This window comes from Chionomys nivalis, chromosome 2, assembly GCF_950005125.1.
Source record: "Chionomys nivalis chromosome 2, mChiNiv1.1, whole genome shotgun sequence".
Classification (NCBI taxonomy): domain Eukaryota; kingdom Metazoa; phylum Chordata; class Mammalia; order Rodentia; family Cricetidae; genus Chionomys; species Chionomys nivalis.
Window position 1 is genome coordinate 15,062,514 of NC_080087.1, and position 18,025 is coordinate 15,080,538.

The 18,025-nt window shown below is 41.0% G+C and overlaps 1 protein-coding gene across 1 annotated transcript in view; it reads right to left on the bottom strand.

Moving 5' to 3' along the window:
- Scaf8 (SR-related CTD associated factor 8) overlaps positions 1 to 18,025 on the bottom strand; it is a 150,042-nt gene that overhangs the window by 39,620 nt on the left and 92,397 nt on the right. Inside the window, exon 21 of the mRNA XM_057759005.1 lies at positions 15,674 to 17,141. Within this exon, the coding sequence (XP_057614988.1) occupies positions 15,688 to 17,141 (1,454 nt within the window). The 3' untranslated portion in view covers positions 15,674 to 15,687. The remainder of the gene's footprint in view (positions 1 to 15,673; positions 17,142 to 18,025) is intronic.

Sequence of the window (18,025 nt, forward strand, 5' to 3'; positions counted from 1 at the left end):
GCATACCTCAGCTAAGGGACTGTATATTCAGGAACAGCCATGCTTGACAATTGGCCTCATTGTGGCAACCCCCACCTCCCTGGGGTCAAAGCCATTTGCAGTTCAACTGAGCTCTGGACAGGGGTGTGGATGTGTCACTGGTCTCTTCCTAAGGGATTTCAAGTGAAACTTAGAGCTCCTGTTACTAAACAGCGGAAATTCCATAATCTACAGACCAACTGGCAGGACGTCATTCAAATGCATCTCTGCTTGCAACTTAAAACCTTTGGTATGATGGTCCAAGATCAAGTATTTTAGGAAAAACCCACCCATTTCAATGACAAGGTCATGATACAAGCTGAGTAGAAAAACCACCAACTGGAGGCCAGTATGTTCACATAATGACTGTCTGTATACAACAAAGACATAGGTCTGGCCCCTCAACTCTCATGGAAGTGCAAATCCCATGGGCACACAGTACTTGTCAATCTATGTGGGTATTTCAATCACATCAGACACTCAACTCCGGGCCAACCATGATCTCATACATGTGGAAAGTTCGTCTTCAGATGAAATGCAGGTGCTACTTAGTTGCTATATTAACACTTGCTCTTTTCCTAATAGGCTTTGTGCTCATATTTCACTAGTTCATTTCCGCTGGGAAGCAATAAAAGCACGCCAACCCTAATTCCATTTTCTCTCTTGTTTCCTCATAAAATTTCATTCTCCAAAGTTGCTCAATGAATTTTCCCTTTTTTTTTTTTTTTTTTTGAGAAATAAGGTTTTAACATAAAAAAAATAAAAAATAAAGAACTGTGGAGATGTGAACATGACTCAGCAGGCAGGGGCAACTGCAGCCACACCTGACAACCTGAGTGTGATCCCTGGCACCCAGGATTCCTGCAAATTGCCCTCTAACCTTGACACCCCTGCATACAGTGGCACTCCTGCCCCACTCCACAAATACATGAAGGTAAAAGAGATGTTCTTAAAGAAAAATTAACTGTGTCCTAAAGTCTTGGGATTGCATGCTTCCAATGATTTAAACAGTTTGACCGACGGGGCTAACATCTACCTAAGACAATAGACAAAGGTATGACTATTTCATCTAAGACCTCCATGTAGGACTCCGTCCACACCTAAAAACAAGGCCAGACTAGCCATCAGGACATCATGACCCCCATGGGAAGAAGAGCTGATGGATGCTGTGTAGACTTATTGTTTCTAAATACTTCAAAGCAGCCAGGAATGCACTCACTTGAATGAGCATCTCAAGGCAGAATGATCTCAGTGATGACCTCACACCATGTCTACCAGCGTATATTACAAATCATACAACAGTTACGAACTACAAAACTACCAGCAAGCTAAGAGAAGACATTAAAATGACTGTTTCAAAACTCATGTTATTGGTGAAGTGCTCCAGGGCCAGGGCTGAAGCTGAAGTATGGCCACCTGATGGTTGCTGGAGGGTGGGGGTGGGGCTTTCTTGACTGCTGGAACACTGGCAAGTTTCCAATGTTCTCCAGTAAAAAAAAACCCTCCACCCTTGCTCATGCAAAGCAATCCTCAACTCAATGTACCACAAACCGACAATAGGACATAAAAACAGGAGGGGACTTGAGAAGAACTGAAGGGGTTCAGCAGTGTGGGAAGAGAGGAATGCAAGGTGAAGACGAACAAGATTTATTATGCACATATGCATGAAATGGTCAAAGAATAAAAACAAGAAAAAATGGCTGCCTGGACAAAACCAACCATTGGGTTTGGGCAGCAGAGTGCCCTGGCATACTTCCCTGGTACCAGCCACACTACAAGGCAAACATGCCCCTGTACCCATAGCGTTTTCACTGTCTGAAAGAAAATCGCATGTCAGGAGCCATGTTCCCCCAAATTATTATAAGAAGCACCGCCGTGAGGAGTTTTGCAGAGGGCTTCACTTCCCAATTGTATTGAGAATCGTTTTATTGACCAAGCCTATCCCATACCCAAATTAACTGTTAATAGAGAGCTATCTGTTAATGGAACCTGCCTCACATTCCAAACTATCTAGACAACTAGGTGTGTCACCTTGTGACTTCCTGACCAAGGAATCATGACCTGACCGATCGTAACCTCTTGGCCTACGTAACGGACGTAGACCACGTGGCAAGACCCTGTGCCCCAGCCCCCCAAGCTCCTCATCCAGGGGCTTATAAGCTGTAACCATGACTCTAATAAACTGAGGCTTCGACAAATCTGCCTAGCCTCCTTCCTTCTCATCAGCTTATGTCTTTTAGGGGGTGCCTCTCCGAGACCCTGGAATAACTGACCAGCCAGGCAGGTTACAGACCCTTGACAGTAACCCGTCAAGGCAGTCTACAATCGCAATTTCCAATTCTGATGGCAATTCCGTTAGACAATCTTGGGCTCATGGGCTTCGGTTTTGGTTTTTCTGTTGGGACACATCACAGGGACAAGGCACTTTAGAGTGAGTTCCTCCTCTAGGCTGTCAAAGATGCATCCTTACAAATCAAAGTTGTTAAGAACAGGCCTTGCTGAAGCCAGAAGCAAAGGTGCTTGTGTCTCAACACTTCTGCTCAGTGTTTGTGAGGTTTTGAGAAGAGAAGGGTATAGAAATAATCATAGAGTCACAAGGGCGTTCGTGTTCTATTCACTCTCGTTCACTAGGAAGGTTTTACAGGTAGAAAAGCCCAGAGCTCATGAGGTAGTCAGGAAAATGCCCAGAGTTTAACAAAAGAACTAAAAAACTTTAAAGAAAAATTACAACCACAAGAAACCTCCTAATTCATACTCTGGATGTGCCTTCCAGATGTACAATGAGCCCAACCTGATCTTTCTTGGTGACATCTACACACACAGGTTCACTGAGATAAAGTACTTTGTAATCTACCAGTCTAACAAAGTTTATAAGAGTGGTCAGTAAATTGTCAAGTCTAAAAGAGGAGTCATACAATAACCTTTGTAAAAGTCATGCACAAATGCACATGAACACAGAAGGAAGGTTTGTCCTTGGAGGACACTGACTACAAAGTAGTCATATCCGCTATGCCTGCTGTACCACTCCTGCACACTGAGATTGCTCTTTTCTCAGAACCCTGTGAGTCTCAAGTCAACCTTTGGTAGGATCTTTGTCTCAAATGGCTGAAGTAGTTGGTGGGATAGAAACTTCTGTTTACAAACGACGCCCAAATGTTTGGCAAGTGTGTCCACATAGAGACTGACAGCTTGAAAAAAGAATTCTAGACAGAGAGGAACAGAGTTGATCACAGCTTCTTGATAACTGTCTTTACACAGGTAGGCTCTGCTTGGCAAGCAGAGGTGTGGCTCCTTTAAGAAAGGCTCCTTGATGGCATAAGCAGCAAAATCCACAACGCATAGCTATTTTAAGAGGCTCTGCCACCAAACCCTTAAATGATATTTATGAGCAGCCAGTGGCATGCTTCTAGGTGGTGGCATGAAACTAGAAACTGCAGAGTTGTGGCAATAAACGTGGCTCCCGCCAATACCTCTACTACCAAGTTAAGACTCTCAGGAAGCAAAGGAATGGGTGGAGCCAACTGCCAAAGTCACCGCCTTAATCCTAGCCCTATCATTTAGCAGATCAAAGACTCTGATTAGAAAGATAGAGATATAAAGAGATTCAAATGAAAAAAACCTTTAAATGGTTTTCAGCATGCTTAAAAATATGCACAGACTTGGAAGAAAAAAGAAAAAGGATAAAGTCCTTGAAAAAAAAAAAGAGTAGTTGGGTGTGGTGACACAAGCATTAAATCCCAGGACTTGGGGAGGCATAGGCAGGTGAATTTCTGTGAGTTCCAGGACAAATATACACAGAGAAACTGTCTCATAAAGCCAAAAATTAAAAAATAAAAATAGTTTTAAAAAAGCCACTTAAAGATGGAAAATACACAAAAAAAACTATGGATACTGTATGTTATTGTGTTATCTTTGAATTGTTTGGCTGCTGAGGAAGGAGCAACAGCTTCTAAAAGACATTTGATTTAAATGCTGCTGGATTATTCCAAGCTATTTATTTTGAAAATGCCTTGACTTCAAAATTTAATTAAAAAGATATGTTACTTTGGAGAAGAGGTTTTGTTTTTGTTTCCACAGGAAATTAGAGGCTGTGGATTCATTCTGGGTTAAGAAAACTAAGGTTTGATTAAGGAAGACACCTGAAAAATCTCCAATGGGAACAAATGGCCCAGCTGATCCAACATTTCAGAGGACCTCTGTTGCAGTTTCTTCTGAGTTCTACATCTGGAACAGCCTCAAGACTGCTGGCTGAGATGAGCCAGTCTTTCAGAATACTCTAGTCAGGACTTGACCATAATTCTAAATTTTCTTTGGGTCCCCATAAGATTAACAGCGCCTGCAATCAGCAGGAAGTATCCTAGAAAACTACACCCACATTCCCAAAAAATGGATTATGGATGTTTGTCTTTGTTTAGAGTGTTGGTTACAAGTTGTTATTGGTAACAGTCAGGAAAAAAACTAAACGAAGGAGATTAGATTCAGAGTTCTTGTTTTGAAAAGAAAAAAAGGGGAAATGCTGTGGAAGAATGTTCTTGTACACTATAAAGATTTGTCACTTGTACTGGTTTAATAAAATGCTGATTGGCCAGTAGCCAGGCAATAAGTATAGGCAGGACGACCAGAATAGGAAAATTCTGAAAAGAGGAAAAGATACAGTCACCAGCCAGATGCAGAGGAAGCAAGATGAAAATGCCTCACTAAGAAAAGGTACCAAGCCATGTGGGTAAACATAGGTAAGAAATACGGGTTCATTTCAGCTATAAGAGCTATTTAATAAGCCTGAGCTAATAGTCCAGTTTATAATTAAGATAAGCCTCTGTATGTTTCTTTGGGACTGACCAGCTGCAGGACCAGAAGGGACAGAAACTTCTATCTACAAATTCACAAAAACAAGCCGTGTTCCAGAGGCCATAAAGAACACAAACTAGATAGTAACTTAAACAGCAATGTAGAACATAAAAATCACAAGATCAATGACTCAAATGATTTAAGAATACTTTTTTACACCTGACACCCATTTAGGAAGCACACCCAGCCTCTTGCTTGCTCTCCCCCACTCTGTGGTCTTGGATCTGGGTTAGTGGGTCCCTTTTAAATGTCTTATTCCTAAAGCCTGAGTTGGCCCTGAGGAGAAACTATTAGGTACTAAAGTTCTGGGAAGTTATACATTTCATAAACAAATGTGAGACTTACGCAAAAAAAGAAAATATTGGCTTTAACTCGTCTACTTCATGAGAATATCGAAGTCACCAATATAAAAATAAAAAAAAAATCTACAAAACTTTGTAAAGGGTGAGGCACTCAATTACACATGTGTATGTACTGTGATGTGCACACATCTATTTCCAATTGTGATCTGTATTGTTAGGAAACGGAAATCGCTAAAAGAGAAAACATTTATCATGGGAGAGGGTGGAACAATCTGGCTCAACCACTACCAGTCAGGATGGCTGTCTGTTCAGGTTGCCTGTGCAGGTATTTGACAATGCGTTCCAAAGTAAGAGTCTGTCCTTGTCTCCAGGACAATCATATAAAGCTTTACAAGAGAAAAGAGAATCGTCCAAAGGAAAAGCAAACGTGGTGGAACTAAATGCCTAGCCAGTGATTGCCTCCATCTTGGGATTTCACAAATAGTAAGGCTGCAAGACCTGCTTAGCCCCTTCAAATCGTTTCTGCCTGTGATGTGGCTTAGAAAACACTTTAGCAAGACCCTCGTGTGCACCCCTAGTTAACTGGCACATTCCACTCAGCTGCACTGGTTAAAATGAAATGAAAGTGTGTTCCCAGCTACTGTTCATTTGCTGTTCCTTCACGTGTGCAAGTCCCCACACCACATGCCTGTTTTTACTACCATATAAACGGAACTGTTCAGGGTATGGAGGAGTCTCCTTTCTGACCCTATGTAAAAGGTAATTTGGAAACCAACCTTTCTAGCAGATTGCACTGGGAAACACTGATTCACTTTGCCCTTGGGCTTTGAATTGTGAATACTGGGCAGGGCAACGATGCATTCTTCTCCATTCGAAGTCCTGGGTCCCTCTGGCCCAACAATAAATGGCATACTCAGAGAACTGCTCTTTTTCAGCTATGGCCTTCTAGATGAAAGGAACAATTTTAGCTGTCCCCTCAGGAATCGGCTATTAATTTTCCTACTTGTTAATCTGATAAGGAAATAAAGATAATTTTGGCTTTGAGGCAGGATTTCTCTGCATAACCCTTGTTTGTCCTACAACCCACCCAGTCTGTAGACAAGGCTGGCCTCTAGCTCGGCAATTTACCCGTCTCCTGAGTGATGGGATTAAAAGGCATGTGCCAGCCGCCACTGCCTAATTTACCCGTCTCCTGAGTGATGGGATTAAAAGGCATGTGCCGGCCGCCACTGCCTAATTTACCCGTCTCCTGAGTGATGGGATTAAAAGGCATGTGCCAGCCGCCACTGCCTAATTTACCCGTCTCCTGAGTGATGGGATTAAAAGGCATGTGCCAGCCGCCACTGCCTAATTTACCCGTCTCCTGAGTGATGGGATTAAAAGGCATGTGCCAGCCGCCACTGCCTAATTTACCCGTCTCCTGAGTGATGGGATTAAAAGGCATGTGCCGGCCGCCACTGCCTAATTTACCCGTCTCCTGAGTGATGGGATTAAAAGGCATGTGCCGGCCGCCACTGCCTAATTTACCCGTCTCCTGAGTGATGGGATTAAAAGGCATGTGCCAGCCGCCACTGCCTAATTTACCCGTCTCCTGAGTGATGGGATTAAAAGGCATGTGCCAGCCGCCACTGCCTAATTTACCCGTCTCCTGAGTGATGGGATTAAAAGGCACGTGCCAGCCGCCACTGCCTAATTTACCCGTCTCCTGAGTGATGGGATTAAAAGGCACGTGCCAGCCGCCACTGCCTAATTTACCCGTCTCCTGAGTGATGGGATTAAAAGGCATGTGCCAGCCGCCACTGCCTAATTTACCCGTCTCCTGAGTGATGGGATTAAAAGGCATGTGCCAGCCGCCACTGCCTAATTTACCCGTCTCCTGAGTGATGGGATTAAAAGGCATGTGCCAGCCGCCACTGCCTAATTTACCCGTCTCCTGAGTGATGGGATTAAAAGGCATGTGCCGGCCACCACTGCCTAATTTTTATGTTTTACTGCCACAATACTGCCTAAACTGCCTGTCACTATATCACTGGGTCTAGAATTGACAGATTGAAAACCCAGGATGCTCCAGGAACTACAGATTTGGGCTAGCAATCATTTCCTTTCTCTACTCCAAACAAAAGTCTTTTGAGATCTTAAATTCTAATACTTAAGGATGAAATGGTTCATAATATGCTCAAGTTCTCAATATCATATGGTGGGAAGGTATAATAGCAATTTAAAAAAACTCTAAATACAATACAATGAGTCAGACACAACCCAATGAAGTGATCAACACAATTTATTTCCAAGGTTAACAACTTTTTAAGCACGGATATATTCAAGGAAAGGCTTTGCTTTGCTCGATTTCAAAGCAATAGACTTTTTCTAATTACTACTGGGGGAAATATCCTGAAAAACCTGATTTCCTCACTTTATTGCATAAGAAATTGAGCAATACTGATTCATTCAAGAAACTGTTCCTTACTGGACATGATTCAGACAAAAAATGACAGGAAGGAAGCTCTTAAGGAACCTCTCTTCATGATGGCCCTCCACCTAGGTAGGATATCAGATCTATCTCTCCCCATGATGGCCTGCCACCCAGGACATCAGATCTGTCTCTCCCCATGATGGCCCTCTACCTAGGACATCAGATCTGTCTCTCCCCATGATGGCCCTCTACCTAGGACATCAGATCTGTCTCTCCCCATGATGGCCCTCCACCTAGGACATCTGATCTGTCTCTCCCCATGATGGCCCTCTACCTAGGACATCAGATCCAGGTTTGGTCATGGAGACCTAAAGAGTTGGGAATTCAGACACATAGAAGCTTGTAAAAACCTATAGAATTCCAAGAACTACACAAGGCTCCTTCCGCTGACTCTGGGTTCTAATATCTAATTCTGCATAAATAATCCCTTAACTGTTGCATTACCTGATTCGTCAGGGCTACACTGGTCATAATAAACACCCACCTAGTAAGTGCCACGGTGCCGAAGTGCTAGGTGCTCCTCACAGACTACCCACGGAAATTCTCAACTGAATTCCTGTAAAAGCTACCAGGGTCATTTTTTAAGACGACTCAATCTGGACCTTTCCAAGCTCACCCAACTTGGATTTCAGTCCATTTTCCCTTTCATTCTGGAGGATCATTCATGACCCAGGGACACGCATACACTAGTCAGGTGCTCCACTGCGCAGTCCCAGTTCATCAACCACTTTTTAATGAACAAATTCAGTGGCTGCTTGTTGTGATGTAACATTAACATTACTGGATTTTCTCTGCACATTCCATTAGCTCAAGCATTAATGGCCAAGTAGGGGCATTACACATTAACCTGAAAAAGTAGGTAGTGTGGGCTAACCTGATTGATGGTTTGCAACAAAACTCAGTAATTTTAAATTTCACTGTTGTAACAGCCAACATCATTTTATAATATCATTCAGATGTGCCCACTCTTTCCACTACGTTCTAGGAAGTCAATTTATATGGATTTTAAATAGTTACCCAGTCTGTTGAGGATGGGAACATTATCGTCCCTCAAAATATTCCAAAATAACGTCAGACCTCTTAACAAAAAAATCTGAACACAGTACGATGGTGCGAAGACACAACTACACGCAACACTAGAATGAGGAATTCACAACCTAAGGACAGTTCAGAGGCAGCTGAGAACTATCAGAAGATGCAAGGGGGAGGCTGCAGGGCTTTGCCCACACCGACTCGCACTGCAAGCTGCTACACATCTTGGCAAATGGCTAATAGCAGCTCCAGGAAGCTAGTCAACACAGTCCACTCACTAGCACCACAGTTCCTAAGGCGAGAACTACAGCCTTGGCAAGCACAGCTTTGAAGTCAGTAAAGTTAGTCTGGGTGGGAGAGGACACGCACGATAGTAAAGAGTGTGGACGAGAGGGCACTGTCTCGTTGAAAATCAAGACTATCTGAGCCTCCTCGATGACAACTTCTGAAGATAAACTGTGTACACTTGCCACATGGGTTAAAACTCCTTCTCTCTGCTTGCACTAAGAAAACTAACACAGTCATGAACTACTGGGACCAACCATTGAGAAAGTAATGGATTCAGAAAAGGCTCCGTGGAAAGGTTAGTCTCAGTCCTGAGGGGCTCAGCATGGTCACACTACCTCTCCATCTAAAGGGCTCAAAGCCAAATTCAAGCCCCACAGAAGTCTAGTTTACACAGCACATATATTAAACTAGCCTTCGAAATTGAAACAAGTCCAGATAACTAAAGTAAAAACTGGCTGCCAATGAAGTAGGAAACTCCCATTATCAAAAAAACACCAGAGTAACACTTTATTTCATGTAATAATCAAGCTTTACCTAACAAATTCTATGAGAGTTTCCTCTGAAGGGAAGGCTGGGCAGTAACATGGCCAACATTCAGTCTCTGGTCTAGGACTCTGGATATGGCGTCACAACATGCTGACACCAGCCTGGGTCTGCAGGAATCTAGCTTAGGAATTTGAATACTTGAAGAATCCTGTTATGCATTTCAATAAGGTAAAATAGTTGCAAATTAAATATTACCACAAAGCACAAAGGCTAGTCTCTAAACTGAATTCAAGTGACAAGCAAGCATTAATAATGCTCAATGTATGTACTATTACTTCATTCTTTGTTTAATCCAAGCACAATAAATTATGTACAGAATGGTTTTATACTTACTAAATCTTTATTATACATACATACAGTGCACAAAACTGAGTTTTTGAAGTTGTCAAAAACTACACACTCAAATGCAGATCTGCAAAGTCCTCCTTCACTGGTTACAGAGCATCCTCAAGGGGAAAGGGAGATGGAAAGGGGTTTTCTAAACGAAACCTTACTTAGCATCAATGCAATATAAACCTGCTTCAGACTAGTTGACAGTACATCACTGAGCAAACTTAAAACCATGAAGTAAGTTCTTACACGCTTTAAGAGGAGGAATAACAATGTACATGTGTAACCACAAAAAGGGACCTTGGTGGTTAATGCAACCATAAATCCCAAAAAGCCTGGTTGGGCATTTTTTGAATTGGCATATACTAACTTCTAAATCTGGAAACAAGATTTCAATGTTTACTCAAATACAAATTACAAGACTTAAGGAAGCCACTTACACCTGTTATAAGTTTCTCTTAAGCAAAAGATACTACAAAGACCTTAAGGTGGCCATAGGATTGCCTCACAAACACGATGCAATTAATTATTTCACTCCTCAAAACGGTATACGTCCTGGGTATTAGCTATGGGTCTCTTCAGTGATGAAGACTGTTCAGCTACGAAGAACAAGGACTGGAAGTTCAGCAGCTTGCCCGAACACACTCTACCAACTGTTAAGGCCAGTTTGTAAAACCAAAAAAGCAGTAATTTTAAATGCATTATTTAAAAAAGTGTTTCAATATTGTTGGTTGCCCCCTACCCATTCTTCTTTTCTTCAACTTGTCATTCACAAAACAGAAAACTTAATATTGCTTATTATTTGTCTTTTGTTAAAGACATGGACTCACCATGTGACTCTGGTATAACTCAAGATCTTACTGCTGTAGACTCCTGAGTGGACTGTGTTCTATAAAACTCAACAAGTTAAGGTATTAAAACGCTGGAAACAGCGTCAAGATCAGGATAGGGGAGATCACTTTTAATATAGGTCACAAAATCAGTTGCCAGTCCTGACTGCCCCATTACAGTCATGAGTTCTGGGAGGGCAAAATCCCATCACAACAGTTGCAGGCAGGGTAGGAGGAGACAAAGGACATTTGCACTCAAGCCCCGTGCATTCAGAAAGTTTGCTCTGTGGACTCCATCAATTCAGATTCAGATGACAACAATTTTAAAAATCAAAAGACTCTATATTGAATACATAGACTCTTTTCCTTGGGTCATTATCCCTTAACAATAGAGTGTAATAACTAGCAACAGACACTACATCACATTTACTAAATTAACAGTAATGTCCAGCTGATTTAAAGTACATGGATGATACAATTGAGCACCTTTGGATTTTGGTACCTAGGAAAAAGTTTTAGTACTAATCCCCTGTAGATTGCTTCAGAGACTTGTGATCTTATGCAAGGTGTACACTCATTAAACCACATACCTGGCCTGTGTTCACACAGAATGTGTTCTGTTTACTGTATGCAACAGTTAACATTTTATACAATCTCAAGTTACCCTGTCACACCCCTCTCCCCTTTGATACAGTAACAAAAGGAGAAAGAGGAGGGAAAGGAAAGAAGGCTCAAGGTATTTGTTCTCTATCTTCAACAGCCTTTCGAACAAAGCAAGGCAATTCTAAGTGCACACATGTGTTGGGGAGATGGAACAGGGAGCAAGGAGTCTATCTAGAGAAACCATTGATTTATGTTAAGTTCCTGATGTAAAACCCATCTATGCGTCCTATTAATGACACTGACGCCAGTTCCTCATCAATCTATACATTAGCTTTATCCACTAATGGTTCTTTCTATAATTAAAATATCCAACTATATGATAAAGTAAAAACCTGAGATATCCTATAAAAAGCACATATAAGTAAAGAAAATGCTTCTTGTATTCAACTCATTGATTTCTTCTCAACTTTTTTGGTGCAATAGTTCATTTTTAAAAATATAAATTTAAGCTATGATGACCTCTACATTTTAGTCACCCTGCAGTATCAATTGACATAAATGTACTGTATAACACTAAAAATAATTCTATGAAAGTAGAATATTTTAAGTAGAAAACGATTTAAAGAGTATTACGTGTAAATCAGGTATGGTGGCTAACATACACTTGTTATCCCATCACTAGGGAGCACAGGGGCTATCATGAGTTCAAGGCCAGTCTAAGTTACAGAGGGAGACTTTGACCTAAAAATGAGCAGGGAAGGAACATATTCAGTGTGTGTCTGAAATAAAAGTATGTGGGTGAAATTAAGCAAAATACACATATACAAAGGAAGGTATGTCTTCAGAATTTATGTACACATCTATGAGTGTCATGAAACCTCTCAGAAGACCCTGTAAGTCTGGAATGACCACACACACAGCTCCTTACAATATTCAGGGCTCCAGAGGTGATTGTGAACACTTCCTAGAAAGCGGGGATCCACAGGGAGCATGCTACAAATAAATTTTTGTGTGTGTCTACATTAAAGTATGCCATTACTGATTTTAATGTCGACCTTTACAAAGGTGTATTGATCAAAATATCATTACTAACCCTCCCCCCATTAAACTTAGAATTTTTTCTTTAGACGTAAACATTAATTTCTTAGTGCCCACAGCTCACATGGTTTAAAAGATGCTGTATTTTATATAAAAACCACAGCAAGAACACTTAGAAAAAGCAAAATTCTATGTTACCCTACATCATCTGTGATTAAATGAGTGTTTCATCTGCCTTCCTTAAAAATGAATTACAGTTATTTGCTCTTGCCTTCTGCAGTATGTAAGTAAAATAACTTGTTTGTAAAGGAAAAAATCTAAAAGGTACTGAAATATTTTACTGTTAACACAGTACCTACTAAGCAACGTCTTATTAATATAAAGGCACATGAGATACAGCAAAAATATTTTAATTGAATATAAAATGCCCTTGGTTCAAAGGCCATGCCTACCTGAATACACAGTGAGGAAAATCTAATATTCTTGGAGTCACTCACTCAGCATCTGTCTGTGGACCAAATCCACTCACTAGTACACGTTCATTAAACTGTCTACTGTCTACTTAGTTTCCTTTTTCTTTGACTCTATGACCCTTTTAACTCAAAACATCTCTGAGTCAGGAATTATTTTACAGTCATGGGAAATTACCTTGAGTTTTAAATGGGCCATTTATACTACTGGATCTTCCAAATGACTTCAGATTCTTTACCTACCTACAATGACCTAAAATGAGCAGCCTACCCCAAACGCTGCAGATCCAGATGACACTGTTACACGTTTCTATGCACTGTAGGAGTTACCAACTGCAGTACACACACTAATGCTAAGAACGGAGCTCATGCTTAACGAAATATTCACACATTTAAAAAATAAGTAATTCAGTGTGCTAAATTACAAAGAAGAGTATGGCATCACATTAGAACTACATGGGGCTGTGGAGTATAACTCAGTGGGAGAACCCCCAGCATGCAACTGGCCAGGGGTCGGTCCCCAGCAACAAACAAACTCTGTCTCCTATAGTACTGCTGCAAAACCACAAAACACTGAATTAAGTGGGTGGGCCACTTCATACTTCCAACTGGTAGCATTCTAGTGACAGAAGTGTCAACAAAGGCATACAAAATGGGGCAGGTCCTAAGCCAAACTCATCAAAATACAGCAACTAACTTTTCTCGAGTGTTTACAAGCTGGTGAAGGAAATACTAGTTCAGTAAACAAGGCTGGGTATTTCCTTCCTTAACATTATATAACTAGACAGGGGAAAGGGAGGAACAACATCATTGGTATTTCTTTAAATCATACAAGAGTCCCCAGACACACTCAAAATGACACAGGTTAATTTGTACTTTCTAGAACCTTCAAACAAGTGCCAGTGCAACGTACCTCAAGCACCCCCATAAGAAGGTCAAAGGCTTAGAATTTTTTTTTTTAAATCGCTAACAAGTCTTATTTATACTGCTACTTAACTTGAACCAACCATCCATTAATTTTGATCAGAGCAAATGGAACTAAAGTCATTTTGAGAAACTATGCTCAGTATCATTTCCTTAAGTTCAAAGTCAATCTTTCCTGAACATCTGTTCTGCCCTAAGGTTACAATTTTCATTCTTTATCCAAAGGGAAAGACCTGAAATAAAATCAAACTACTGACTGAATTACTTTGAAACTAAACATTTAAATGCTTCTACTCTTACCTACTTTCCCCAAATAACCTACTCTCTGTATTTAGACCGTGTGAGAAAAAGACAATTTTTGATCACAAAAGTTATAGCTCTCTAGATCATCAGAAATGTACACAAACAAATCTCATTTAAAATGGCTGGTGTGCTCTGCCACTGCACAGGAGCTTGAGAGAGAGCACATGATGAGCTGCTGGAAATGACTGCTCACACAATCACATGAAAGCTTTCCACTAGAAACTAAAATATGCCAATGGCTTTTTTTATTTTACATGTATAAACTATATGTAGAAAACACAAAAGGAAACAGCAAATAAATGAAACTTAAGGGCAAACGCAAACAAGAAGCCAAACCCAAATTCACCTACTCGGTTTATCTTAGTCCTGTCTAAACAATGTTACCCAGAGCCTACAAAACACACGATGGACACTTTATTCCTGGTATATTAAAATCTCTTAAGTCTATCAGTACAGTACACACTCTGTGCAATCAAGAAACTCAGGGCAGGCAGGTGAACTAAACTCCTTGAGGACAGTATCATCTACAAGAACAACAAATAGAGGGTGAAAGACTGGAAGCACTGACGTGAAATCTGACTACACGCTGCACCTGGCTTCGTGCTCCGCTGTACTGAACAAAGCACCGCAGGATTGGCTCTCTGACAATATATTTCTAATTTCTTCATATTTATCAAGATTAAAAGCTATAATGATGAGCAATGTTACTTTATCTAATGTTTCCAATTTTCTATCAAGTTTTAAAGAGTTTCCTATTAAACTTTTAAAAAACATTCTACCTTTTCTCTGTACGAGCAAAGAAACAGACATTCAGAGAAGAAAAACTACATGGCTTACACAATAAATAGACATAGATATTGTGGACACATTAATCAGACTGCATGGTTTTTATATAAAGTACAGCCTTTTACCACCACATATCTCTTCATTGCTGTTAGATGGCAATGGGAAACTTCCACAGCTAAGTGCATGCTACTAACAATTCAGTTTTAAGAATTTGTAGGTTAAAAAAATACAATTCCTAGAACACTGTTATCAAACAAGTTTTATTGGCATCTAAAAACAAAATTCACCCAACATTGAAACGTAGTTTAATATTTATGTTGTTTGCTTTTTTTTTTTTCTTTTTTACTCACTGCAGCATGAGGAACAAATCACACACACTTACTTTGGAGTACAGAGACCAGAGTGGAGATTTTCACAAAATCACTTCTTAAAATCTCTGTATTATGCTCCTCAATAATCTAGAGCCAGTCCTTGCATAAAATGTCACAGCTTTGTTTGTTACCTTAAAATCCCGCAGCAGCCTAGAGATATGGAGAAGATATGCCACACCTTGCTGTTCTGAAATATGTCATTATCATAACCAACCCAATGACAGTGTCTAAAACCCTCTCTTCCATAGGAAGTCTCCGAAGCTGTTAGCATCTCCTTGACGTTAAAAGAATCTGGGGCAACATTTATACTTTATCAGAAAAATAAAAAATGTTTACCTACCATGTTCATATTAAGAACAATGTCTATACAAGTCAGTTGTACAATTATTTTAAGAGAGGTGAACATGAACATCAGATTAACTTAGTTCTGGCAGATAAACGTGAACAACTCTGGTGCCGTCAGCCATTACCCTCTTACAGAGATGACAACTTTACAAAAGGTTTCTTTTACCTACTGAGCGATGGTTATGTCCCCTCAGTCTCTGTGCTCTCTACCACCACTGCTTCACTTTCTACATCAGCAACTGTGCCGCTCTCCTCCTTGTCTACGTCACCTGCAGATGCCAGTTTGTCATAGAGTTCAGGGTCCTTCTGTACTGGTAAGGGCGGTGGCTGAACATGTCTCTCTGTATTTTCACCGTTAACTTGAGGCACATTATCGCCTTTTCGTTGAGAAGTGGCCCCTTCGAAATAATCAAAAACCCGAGCATGAGGAGGGGGGACCCAAGTGTTTTGAATTCTATCTCGTCCAAGACGATTTCCATTCATTTCTCTGCAGAAATCAAAATCTCTGTCATCCCTATCCCTTTGCCTCTCCCAGGGTCTTCTGCGGTCATCGAAATCTCTGTGAACTTCTTGTCCAAATCCCCTGTTCCAAGGACCACTTCTAGGATCAAATCGGTAATTTCCAGCCCGAAATCTACCTCTTTCTTCATGCAAGCCTTTTGGACCACCAAAGACAGGCAAAACTCGATGCTCTCTCTCATCAAAATCTCTATGCCCCCAAGGTTTCTCTGGGGGAAAGCCAAAGTGATCTCTTCTACCAAGATGATCTAGACCTGGCCTCACAAGATTCTCTCTCATGTCCACAGGAGGTCTTCCAAAGTGGTCCCTACCATCTAATGGAGGCCTTCCAGGACCTTCTCTGGGGTCTACAGGTCGCCCAACAACATCCCTAACATCCACTGGGGGAGGTCTAGGAATGCCCTCCCTTGTTTCTACAGGAGGAAACCGGTAGTCTCTATCCCCTTCCTGCTGAATACTGTCATTCCCAAGTGGTATTCGCTTATCTGGGTTGGGAACATTGTCTAGACTTGGTCTTCCAGGAGCCAGAAAAGGTCTTTCTGGCTGACTGAAAAGATCTCCTGGAGGAAAAGGTCCACGGGGTGGCGGATGAAGAGGTGCATCAAGTACCGATGGGGGAGGGATACCCCGTTGTGGGGGAATTCCAGGCTGTAGTAAAGGGAATCTTGGTCCAGGAGCCTGTGGTATAAGTCCTGGACGGATATCCAACATTGGCAATGCAGGCATCCTTTGAGCTGGCATAGTTAAGGGAGGTAAGTTTTGAGGTCCAATCGGTGGTTGTGTTCCCAAAAGTCCAGCAGGATTTGTAACATTTGGTGGCTGTAGTCCTACAAGTCCAGAGTTGTTAGGCAAATTTGGAGGCAGTACTCCAATAAGTCCAGAGCCACTCGACACATTTGGTGGCTGTATGCCCAAAATTCCAGAGTTATTTAGAATATTTGGTGGCTGTGCTCCGATAATTGCAGCACTACTGGAAACATTAGCTGGCCGAACCCCCAGAATTTCAGAATTACTTGACACATTTGGTCTCTGCACGCACAGGATCCCAGAGGTGTTTGCAGGGCCAGGTGGCTGTGCTAACATTGCAGCACTACTGGGAATATCATTTGGAATCACTAAAAGAGAAAGAAAAGAAATCATTTGAAATAACAGTTACTGGTATTAAAAAGGAAATATATTATTAATGCTATAATTTCTGCAAAAGAACTTCAACCCCGTCAAAGAATCACACTTTACCAGATACAGGATGAACATCAGACCTAAGATTATTAACAGCACATGGAGTGAAATTCACATATTAAAACAAAATACTCTGCATAAATCTTTTCAAAAAAAAAAAGTCAGAAATTTTGCATGTGATTAAGATACCAAACAATGGGGCTGGGCAGTGGTCTTTAATCCCAGCACTCAGGAGGCAGAGGCAGGCAGATCTCTTGTGAGTTTGAAGCCAGTCTGGTCTATGAGAGCTAGTTCCAGGCTTCAAAGCTACAGAGAAACCTTGTCTCAAAAAAACCAAAAAAAGATACCAAACAATGGGACTCTTATTAAAATTACTTAATGCTTTGAAACACCATTTCTAGCTATCTAATACTCTGGTACAGTATCTGTTATTCATCCCTATTGCTGATCCTTGTCTTCCTGTAAATAGACAATTTGGAATCTTATTCTTACCATAATGCCCAGGGGCAGCACCATAGGCCTCAGAAGGGTGAGGGCTGGGTCTAATGAAAAGGTCTAAAACCCAGTATTATTCTGAATAGAATGTAATTTGTAACTGTCTTGATAATACTGGGCATTAAAATAGGCAAGCACCTACCACTGAGCTATGTCTCCAACCCTTTAGAATGTCACTTCTGAAAGGGACAACTGCAGAACATGGAAAGAACACAGTGATCCCTGTCAAAAAAGGGCACTAACACTTTCACATACGGAACACGTAAAAATCTAGCACTAATCTTCAGAAAAATAATTATGAGATTAATTTTATGTCTAGGGGCTT